The 9,823-nt window shown below is 59.1% G+C and overlaps 1 protein-coding gene across 4 annotated transcripts in view; it reads right to left on the bottom strand.

Moving 5' to 3' along the window:
* The window catches only part of ARHGAP45 (Rho GTPase activating protein 45), a 17,652-nt gene extending 8,338 nt beyond the window's left edge, over window positions 1–9,314 (bottom strand). Inside the window, exons 1-18 of one of the 4 annotated variants that reach the window (XM_043912645.1) lie at window positions 9,019–9,314; window positions 8,798–8,927; window positions 7,802–8,132; window positions 4,858–5,001; window positions 4,573–4,657; window positions 4,413–4,485; window positions 4,166–4,232; window positions 3,917–4,054; window positions 3,773–3,837; window positions 3,452–3,562; window positions 3,300–3,380; window positions 1,417–1,605; window positions 1,055–1,192; window positions 774–964; window positions 531–655; window positions 371–454; window positions 135–239; window positions 1–22 (exon numbers count right to left, since the gene is read on the bottom strand). The exon at window positions 1–22 is cut by the window's left edge and continues 151 nt beyond it. In XM_043912645.1, coding sequence (XP_043768580.1) covers window positions 1–22; window positions 135–239; window positions 371–454; window positions 531–655; window positions 774–964; window positions 1,055–1,192; window positions 1,417–1,605; window positions 3,300–3,380; window positions 3,452–3,562; window positions 3,773–3,837; window positions 3,917–4,054; window positions 4,166–4,232; window positions 4,413–4,485; window positions 4,573–4,657; window positions 4,858–5,001; window positions 7,802–8,132; window positions 8,798–8,899 — 2,051 coding nt within the window. In that variant the 5' untranslated portion in view covers window positions 8,900–8,927; window positions 9,019–9,314. The other 3 variants (XM_043912646.1, XM_043912644.1, XM_043912647.1) reach the window with 3 other exon arrangements.
* Window positions 9,315–9,823: the final 509 nt, after the last annotated feature.

The raw sequence follows: 9,823 nt of genomic DNA, 5'->3' as shown, positions 1-9,823 counted from the left end.
GGGGTCATGCCGTTGAGGTCAGCTGGTGGGGGAGGGGGAAAGTGGTCAGTGTCACCGAGGGAGGTCAGGGCCAGACCCACAGAGAATCTCCAAAACCCCTCTTTCCCCACTGCCCCATTCAGAGGTTCCCTCACCCTGATCAAAGGCTGATGCCCCCGCACTGCCCTCCTGGTCGGCCAGCTCCTCGTTGGACGACATGGTGCCGCAGGAAGACATACGCTCGAACTTCTTAAAGTCCTCTGAGCAGGAAACAGGACGTCAGAGACTCCCCCTGCCCTCCCACCCCTGCTGCCCGCTGCACAATGAGCCCACTGAAGCCTGGAATGGATCTCAACGTTCTACCTCCCGCTGTCCCAGCAGGCCCCTTCACCTGAGCCAGGGCTGGGGTCCAGACTGGCTTCCGAATCTGAGATGGAGATGGGCCATGACTTGTGCACCTGGTGGCCCCGCCCACCTGTGAAAGAGGTATCCCCAGTGAAGGTCTGAGGGGGGCTACAAGGGGGCCGCGTCCAACCCCTCTTGGCACTCACCCCTGCGCTCCTTGGCAATCTCCCCCTCGCTGGGTCCACCTTCATCTGGGGGGCTACCAGCAGCCTCTGCCCCCACAGCATCGCTGACATTGAAGCTGCTTTTCCGAGCACGCAAGACTGGGGACCTGGTGGGACCAACAGCCAAAAGGAGGGGCTGTGATGGGGGTCACAACGGCTCCCTGCCCCCGCCCTCATCTCAGACAGGAAGTTTGGCTCCCTGGGCATGTGCAGAAGGTAGTGTACCAGGCACTGGTGGACACGTGGGGCTCGAAGTCGTAGTGCACATCGGGCTCCTCACCACGCTGCAGCTGGCGCACGTGGGAAGCGTACTGCTGGCCTGGGTCGTACAGCTTGCTGCTCTCATAGAGCATGTGGAAGTGCACGGGCAGGGGGGCCGTCTGCATGTGCATCATCTGGTAATAGGAGATGGTGGCCTACGGACGGGCGGGAGGTGAGCACTAGCGGTCCTGGCACCTGACAGGTAGGTGCTCCGCCCACCTCTCCAGGGGAGCCCCAGTGCGCACCGACTTGATGGTCTGGTCACTCTGCCGGATGACCTCCTGGATCTGCCGTAGCGCTGTCACCTTGGTATCCTCAAGCTCCTGCTTCTGTGTCTTAGCATCGGCCACGCATGTTCGGTAGGTGGCCATTGCTTCCTCTGCCTGGGGTGGGGGCGGGAGGTGCGCAGTTGCCCAGAGAAGCATTAGTCCAGGGTTCAGCCCTCAGGGCATCTTCAGGCCCCACAAAGAAATCAACTAGGCACAAAAGGATGGGAAAGCATTCCTGCCAGGAGGCAGAGCCTGGACAAGGGACCAGAGGTAGGCAGTTCTATATGTGGCATGAGGATCTGTCACCACGGGTCTTGCCCTCCATCACCGGCCCTCACCTTGTTCTTGGCCTCCTCTTCCAGGCGACGACGCTTGTCCAGGGTCTTGGAGGCTGCACCCCCTGCGCCGGGCCCAATGCTGGCTTGCTCCTCTTCTGCCTTGGCCACCTGGAAGCGGGCCTTGTCATGGTCCTCGCAGCGCTGCATGTAGCCCTGCTTGGCCTTGCGGAGATTGGACTCTGCCTCTTGCTGTGGGTGTGGCAGTGAGCAGACGACCCAGGTCAGTCAAATACACATTAGAGACCTCTGCCACCCACATCTCTTGTGCACAGATCCCGTGGCCAGTGAAACACACGGGACTGATGGTGGAAGAGCAGGAGGTGACACCCATAGTGGGACCCTCGGAGGAGCCAGCATCTGGCCTGCCCATTTTACAGCTGGGGAAGGTAAGGCATAGCTAAGCTCTGAAGGAGACACCAACGACATCATCCTCTTGACACCTACACCCACGCCCACCACAGTGACTTGCGCTTTTGTCTCTTTCACTTCCCTTCTTACAGACGAGACCAGTGAGGTCGCCCAGACAGGAAGTGAGGCACCCTCAAAGAGCACTCAGTTAAAACCCAGTGAGCCTTCTGGGGGCCACACCTTACAGCCTACACCATCAGAAGCCCAAACATACAAAAATTCATATGAGCACTAGGAGAAACCATGGAAGAATTTGTTTAAGTAATCATAGCACACGGAAGGCCTTTCCGTATGTGACACAGAACCGAGAAACCATAAAAGATAAGACTACTACTAAAAAAAAAAAAAGAAAAAAATAACGATCATGGGTTTCAACTGGGAAAACAGGCTAACGGGTTAAACCAAAAGTCAAAACAATAAGCTAGGGGTGAAGGAGTCTGTAACACGTATCATCCAAGGCGTTCTCTAATAGGTAGAAAGCTCTGGGAAGTCAATAAGAAACAGGCTACTGTCCAGTCCAAGGTGAGCAAAGGATATGAACTGAGAGCTCAAAGAAAAGGAAAAGCATGGTTGTGGCTCTGGAGGTCAGCCTCCCACCCTCATCCCCTATGACCCAGCCATTATCTTTTGGGCACTGATCTGAGATGAATGCTAGGTCACAGGTCTGAGTAACAGCGGCACAAGTTCATCATAGCAGCGATGTTTGAAACAGCAACAGTTCAACCATAACTAAACTCCATCAATAGGGATGTACTGAAATAAGCCATGTAGCTTTGTAGCTGAGAACGCCTAGCTAAGAAAAAGGCAGGAGGGGTTTCATGTGGACTGAGATGGGGCGAGTTCCTGAATGTGGAGGTGAGTTTAAAAGATCAGAAGCAAAAAAATAAATAAAAGATCAGAAGCAAAAAAAAAAAAAAAAACTCAGAAGCAGAATGGGGTACTCGGCAAGCTGTCATCAGGTGTGCAAAAGTTGGGGAGAGGGGCATTTGCCAGACATGCTAGAGGGAGCCGCAGGACTGCACTAGCTGGAGCTGGGGCCACGAGAGCTGGTTTCATCACCAGCCCTGTTAACACATCTAAAAAACAACACAAAAGATACTAGTGCCTTTGGAACTGCCCAAAAAGAGGTGAGAAGAGTAACCTGGAGGAAGAACCTGGAGCATCCGCCAGACCTGGATGAGCCCATTTGGTCTAACCCAGACCTGCTCCTGGCAGCCACAGGTGACCCTGTTCCCCTGTGACAGCGAACTCTTGACACTGAGGGGGTCCCTAGGGCCTGGGCCTTTCCTGCCACAGCTTGGAGGTCAGGAGCCTGAAGCAGCTTGGAGGCAGAACCTGCCTCATGTGGGCACAGGGCACTCTGCATGGTGTCGGCAAAACTCGGGAAACCTTCATCTGGGTGTGTACCAGAGGACTGCACATGCACGAGCTGGCCGCCCTGGCCCCTCCCAGCCCCCGTGCCCCACCCGTGGTACCAGCTTCCTCTGGGCACGGTGCCAGGACTCCTTGATCTCCTTCCTGCGCTTCTCATGTTCGAGCCGCCGTAGATTCAGGGGCTTGGGGGAGACAAGTGTCAGTGGGGACCCTGGCACCCTCCATCCCGCCCTCCCTCCCAGGTGCAGCCTACCTGCATGAAGGTCTGGGTCAGCAGCGTGCCCACTGCCTGCACCAGGCCGTGGCCAAACTCCAGGTCCTGTTCCAGCGCCAGTGAGTAGATGGACAGGAGGGGCATGTGCGGCTGTGGGGTGGGGCCGGCATCACAGTCACGTGGGGGAGGGCCAGGAGCCCTCCTGGAAGCCCTGCCGCCCCCCTGCTCCCTCAACCACCCTTGTACAGACTGGAAACCCCTTTCCTCTGGTCCATCCTGGAGGTATTGAGGCTCACATCCAGGCGGGAGGAACCCTGCCTGGTGCCCCACCCACCCACACACTCCCCCCAAGTTCCCCACCTCCTGCGTGACACTCTGTCTGCAGTTCTGGACGATCTTCTGCAGGCCTTTGGCGAAGTCCATCTCTGCAGGGGAAGGAGTGTGAGGGCAGGGGGGCGGAGGGGCCCTCCAGCCAGACCCCACCCTGCAGGCTCCAGCTCTCACCCAGCGTGCTCCGCTTCTCCAGGTAGCCGATGAGGTCCTTCATGTATTTGGCCATGTTCTTGGCGTACTGCAGGGCAGCGTCCACACCCCCCTCACAGCGCTGCAGCAGGGTGTCCACCTCCTCTGGGGACAGGCAGCCTGCGGAGTAGACACCCCTCAGCTCAGGCTCCACCCCTGCCCTGCCCCAGCCCACCCCTCCTCCCATCCGCCCCCCCAGTCCTCTGCCACTTGCTGGGCTCAGAGACTCACCCGCATCACACTCCTCGCTGCTGGGGGGAGCACTCTCACTCCCCTGTCCATACAGGTTCTCCATGGACTATATCAGAAAGAGACAGGTGAGTCCAGCCTGGGCTGGGCCCTGTTTGAGGCCCACCCTGCAGGAGACAGTCACCGCCCCCCTGGACAGAGCGAGTGGCCATGGTCCACAGAGGGAACAGGGGCACTCACCCGCCCTGCCAGCCTGACCCCAAGCAATATGCAGGCCACCCTTGCTCACCTGGCCTGGGTCCCCAGGGGGCACTGACAGGAGGATGCTGCTGTCCACTTCACCCATGAGGAACTCGGACACACTGCAGGGTGGAGGAGCAAGTGTCAAGGGGCACATGGGTCCCCACCTTTCCCCACCCCCATCTTCCCCACCCCTATCCCACACTCACGTGCTGCTGAAGGAGACGGCAATGGTCTCCAAGGCCTTCTCAAACTCCCGCTTGTCTGACTCATTGTTGCACTCATAATGGAAGGCTGGGGACAGACAAGGATGAGAAAGGTTGGCCCAGTCTGTTTGGGAGGTGACCAACGGTGCAACTAATTGAAGGGGGAGCATTGGAACTGTTGTGTCCATCACACTCCTATGCATCCTTCAAAACCCACTTCAAACATCCCCCCCTTCAGAAAGCCCTCCCAGACAGAAAGCCCTCTGTGCCTTGTCCCAGCCGGCTGACCTTTGACTTTGGCAATGAGGGTGCCAGCAGCCGTGAGTGTCTCCACAGTGTTCAGCAGTGGGTACTTGGAGATGACCTGGCGCATCACACGGAGAGCCTCACCCAGGCACTCATGGGCCAGTGACCGGCGGGCCTCAAGGAGTTCTGCCAGGTAGAGTGGGTATGAGCAGGGAAGGAGGGAAAGCCTGTCCACCTAACTACCTAACCCTAACACTTCCCTCCCCAGGTGGGGAAACTGAGGCAGAGGTGGGAGAAGGCAACTGCCTGAGGATCAGTGACCTCAGGGGGTGGGGTGGGGTGGACTGTCCCTCTCTGGACTGCTGGCCAGGTCGACAAAGGCCAGATGGCAGTCTAGACAATCCTGCTTAAAACACCCTTTCCTTGTTCCTCCAGAAAATAACCTTCCACTGTCGTCCAAGTTGCAAAGCTCTGTTCAGTTCTCTCCTGGCCCTGCCGGCCTGGGAACTGAGGCTTAAACACCCCATTATCTCTCTCCAGACAGCCACCCTATGAGGCAGGCACTGTTATCACCCCCATTTAGAAGATGAGGAAACTGAGACACACAGGGGAGAAGTCATTTCGCAAGGATCACACAGCTTTTCCATTTACACTAGCTCTGAAGACAGAAGGACACCGCCTGGCTTTATCAGGAGGGCAATGGGAAGCCATGGAAGGTGTTAGAGCCAAGAAAGGTCAAGGTCAGATCTACATCTTTGAGGGAGGCTTTAAGTGCCCTCCTCAGATATTCTTAACTGGAAAAAAAGCAGAGTGTGCAGGCAGAACATGCACCATGTAGTGGAAACAAAACTGAAGAAACCTGTAGATGCTGAAGGACACCCAGGAGGGGCGTGCCTGTACCTCCCCGACCTGTGTGCTTCTGACTCAGCCTGGTAGGTGATACTCAAAAAAAAAAAAAAAAAAAGAATCTGGAAATAGGTGTCTGATCCCTTTTCAGCACTGAGGACCCACTGAATACCACCGATAGGGAGACCCCTATGGAGTCCTTGGCCCCAACATTCCTCGGATTCAGGATTTGCGCCTGAATCAGCGGGGAACTCCGGGAGGCCGGAAGGAGCTTCAGGAATCCAGGGAGGCTGGCTACGCCCCTTCCCCAGACATTCCTCCCAGGCACAACGCCCCTCGTGTCTCCTGGGCCTCGGCCATCTGGGTCCCCGCAGCACCCCCACCCGGGCAGATGGGATTCTGGCGAAGCCCAGACATACCCAGCTCTGCACCGGCCAAGGTAAGCGCCCGGTAGCCCTGCGTCCCCAGTGGGCCGGCAAATGCCCAGAGCGCCACATGCTCCTGACCAGTGCCTGCATCCCACACCCCGCACCGTCCTCTCACCTCGGGGCCCTGTCTGGCAGCGCACAGGCCTCTGGTCCAGCGCGGGGTGCACCGTCCCGCAGATACACATGGTGTACCGTCAAAGCGGGGGGACCGTGAATGCGCACAACGGAATATGGGCTTTGGTACCGCGTCTTCATCAGCCAAACCGGCTCTGGCCGGTCCAAAGACCCCGCCCCCGCCGAGGAAAGCTCCGCCCCCTGGAATCCCGCGAGCCTTGGCTGCGGTTCTCGGCTCCCCAAACTCAAGGATCAGGACTCAGACCCGAGTAGATGTGACTCCATTAGGGATGGGGCTGCCAAGGGCAGACAGGGAAACAGGCCCAGGTACATGGCGTGGGGAGGTGCAGGGAGATCCCGCCCACGTGGATCCCTGAGCTCACTGCCTCCCAGGCTGAAAGCCGTCTGGCTATCCCCCAACCATCATTGTAGGCTGAGGACCTCTGGTCACAGCCAGCATCCCTGCAGGGCGTGTCATTGCCCCATTTCACAGATGAAATACCAGGGTCTCCCAGGCCGGCAGGGGCAGCACCAGCATTCAAACCCAAATCCTCTCTACTCCAGGCCCTTCCCTCTGCCCAGGGCTGCCCCAAGGTGCAAAGAAGGGGGCCCCTGCCCTGGCCATCCTCCTGCACAATCCCCACAGGCTCAGCTCCGCCCAGGCCTGGCCTCCAAGGAAGCGCTAGGATCGGAAAGGAACCGAGATTAGAGAGTTTCCCCAGGAAACAAGTTCAGCTCCACCCCAGGACCAGATAACCCCACAGGCTGACACCACCCCCCCGGCCAGCAGAGGCTTGGCCAGCAGGGAAGCTCCCCGTTACAGCCTGCAAAGCTGAGGTCCCTCTCCAGGTGGAGGTTGAACCTGGGCTCTGGCTCAGGTGAGCTGGAGTCAGGGGGCCACCCTGAGCCTCAGTTTCCTCATCCATAAAATGGGTACCTGAAAGGAGCAGGCCAGGGTGTTTAACATGGCCCTGGCACTGCGGTTTCCGGCAGGAGAGATCACAGTGCCCTCCTTGGCTGTCAGGGACAAACAGGAAGCAGATGAAAATAACTCGGCAGGAAGCTGGGCTGTCAGCGGACGCGTGGAGAAAACGGAACTGCCATCCACAGCCCGCTCACTCCTGCAGCTTACGTGCAGGTCCTGCCCCTCGTCCCTCCTGAGTCCCTGTGTCCAGACCTCAGCCTGCCTCTCATTCACTTCAGTCCAACATGCAGATCTGACCTTGTTCCACCTCTGCTCTGACACCTTCTATGGCTCTCCAGCACCCTCAGGATAACATCCAGGGTCCCTCTGCTTGCCATTCTCAATGTCTTCAGCCTTACACATTTCATACACCTGAACCTTATTCCTGAAATGCATCTCTACTTTGTGTTTCTATGCACATGACATTCCCTCTACCTCAATGCCTTTCCTTCCTAGTTGCCACTGAACTCCTATTCATCTATCAGAACCCTAACTGCATTTTCCACAAAGCCCTCCCAACCACTTCCTTCTGAGCCTCCCCAAGTCCCTCCCCAACCCTGTGCTGACCCCCTAGGTTTTAAGGTCTGACCCTGCCTTCGTCCACCCAGGCCTTGGCGTCCCTGCCAGTTCTCACCATCACGCAGAACACACTCCTTCAGTTTCTCAAGGCCCTCGGCAAAGCGGGCTACGTCAGCCAGCAGGTGGGAGATGTCCTCCACGGTGTCTGGGCAGGGTCCCTGGATGGGTGCCTCGGCCGGGCTGGCCGCAGACAGTGGGCTGCGATGGCTGCGGCCCAGCGTCCAAGTGCTGGCCCCCGACAGAGGGAAGCCAGCAGCGCTGGCATGGCGGCTCAGGCTGGTGGGCCTCTTGAGAGTGCCCGTGGCCTTAGCATTCGAGGCCACACTTGGTGGTTCTAGGCCGGGCCCCAGAGACACTGCATCAGCCCCGTCTCTCCTAGGCAGCTCCTGGGAGGGTGGGGGGAGCTGGTAAAGCAGGTGCTCCCATCAGGCCCTGCCTCAGTTTCCCTGGAAGTGAAGTGGGGCTCTGGAGGGTCTTCAGCCTGACCCCATAGGGGTCAGAGGCCACAGGTCAGAGGGCTGAGATTTGGTGTCGTGCCCCTCCCACACCTGTTACCCAACGTCCTCTCCTGGAGCTTTCACAAACAACGTCTCTGCCCAAACCACAGCCCGGGTGGGGGAGGGGCGCCCCACTTCCGGAGGCAGGGGAGGGAGGGGGAGAGGGAGGGCTGGGGTCTCCTGAACTGCCTCAGTAGAGGCCACTGCAGATGCCTACTCACTGGTAGACATCTCCTCGGTTCCTGTCCTTTGAGGGTCCAGCAGACTCCTGAGCCCACAGACACCACCGGCCCTGTAGATGCCCCCAGGCTTGCACCAGGCCTGCCCCCGTGGGTCTCCTTCCACACTCTGCTCTCTATAAACCTTCTGCCTAACAGCCTGGCTATAGCTCTCAGATCTAACGATGCCTGGAGACCCCAAATTTCCTGAGCCCCCACCTGACGGAGTCCAGGCCCAACGCACCCACACCCTGGTACCCACCCCACCACTCCCTGGACCCCACAGCCAGCACTGGGTAGGGTGGGAGAGTTCATGGCTGTCCCAAGGGCTCCTACCGTAAGCTGAACGCGAGGATCCCAGCCCATCCTGCGAGGCCCCTGCCGTCCAGCCTGGTGGGGGCTGTAGCTGGCTCGTGCCCCCCGCCACTGGCCCAGCATGTCACTGCCCGGCCCTGCCCTGCTGGGCCTGATCACAGGGTGTCCTCCTGTCCCCGTGCTGCCCAGCTGTCGCTCCAAGGTCCCCGCCCGCTCCGTGCTCCCCTTAGAGGCTCACTCACCCCCGAGGGCTGTGGGCAGGGGCTTCCCGCCCGGTTCTTTTTCGAGATAGACGGGGTTTTCATGAGCTCTCTCTTCTTCCTGGAGAACATGGTGGGGCCGGGCCCAGAGGCCCGAGAAGCCCAAGGAGGGCAGGCTGGGGGAGGTAGGCCGGGGGTCTCAGTACCACAGCTCCTGGTGTTGGTGGCCTCGGGACCACATTGCCGCTGGCCACCCCCTCCTCAGCTGTCAGGCTCACGTGACAGGCCCAGCCCTCATTGGCGGGCGCTTCCCCCCACAGGAAAAGGCCTCCGGAGGCGGTGACTCAGACCCGCCCCTGACCCTCCCCAGCCTCAGCCTCAGCCTGCCCCTCCGCACAGTGGGCTCGAAGGTGGGGTCCCAGGCCCCGCCCCCAGCTTCCGCTTTCCTGAGCTCTGCGTGTGCACATTTGCCGAGGTGCCAGGCCCTGCCTGACGGCAATGCCCCAGACAAGACGCCGATGCCCCAGGCACCTGACCCCAGCAGGGACACAGCGATGGCAGAGATGCTCACCCCCACTCAGCCACACCCAGATGCACCCAGGAGTGCAGATACCTGAACACGACGGACATGTGGGGACACAGATTTTGATGTGTGCTCAGAAGCCACCCAGTTCCACTGATGCAATGGGTACCCTGGACACAGGCACCTGCCTTCCAGTCCTCCCATCGCTTCTGTGTATGGCCGCCCTCCACCCTTTGGCAACCCCCCCTGCAGACCCAAGGGAACAGTGCAGGGTATAGTGGGTTGCCTTCCCTCCGTCCATCTCCCATCCCCACCCCTGATTCT

The sequence above is a fragment of the Cervus elaphus genome, chromosome 9 (genome assembly GCF_910594005.1).
Source record: "Cervus elaphus chromosome 9, mCerEla1.1, whole genome shotgun sequence".
Classification (NCBI taxonomy): Eukaryota; Metazoa; Chordata; class Mammalia; order Artiodactyla; family Cervidae; genus Cervus; species Cervus elaphus.
This window is presented reverse-complemented; position numbering and strand designations above follow the sequence as displayed.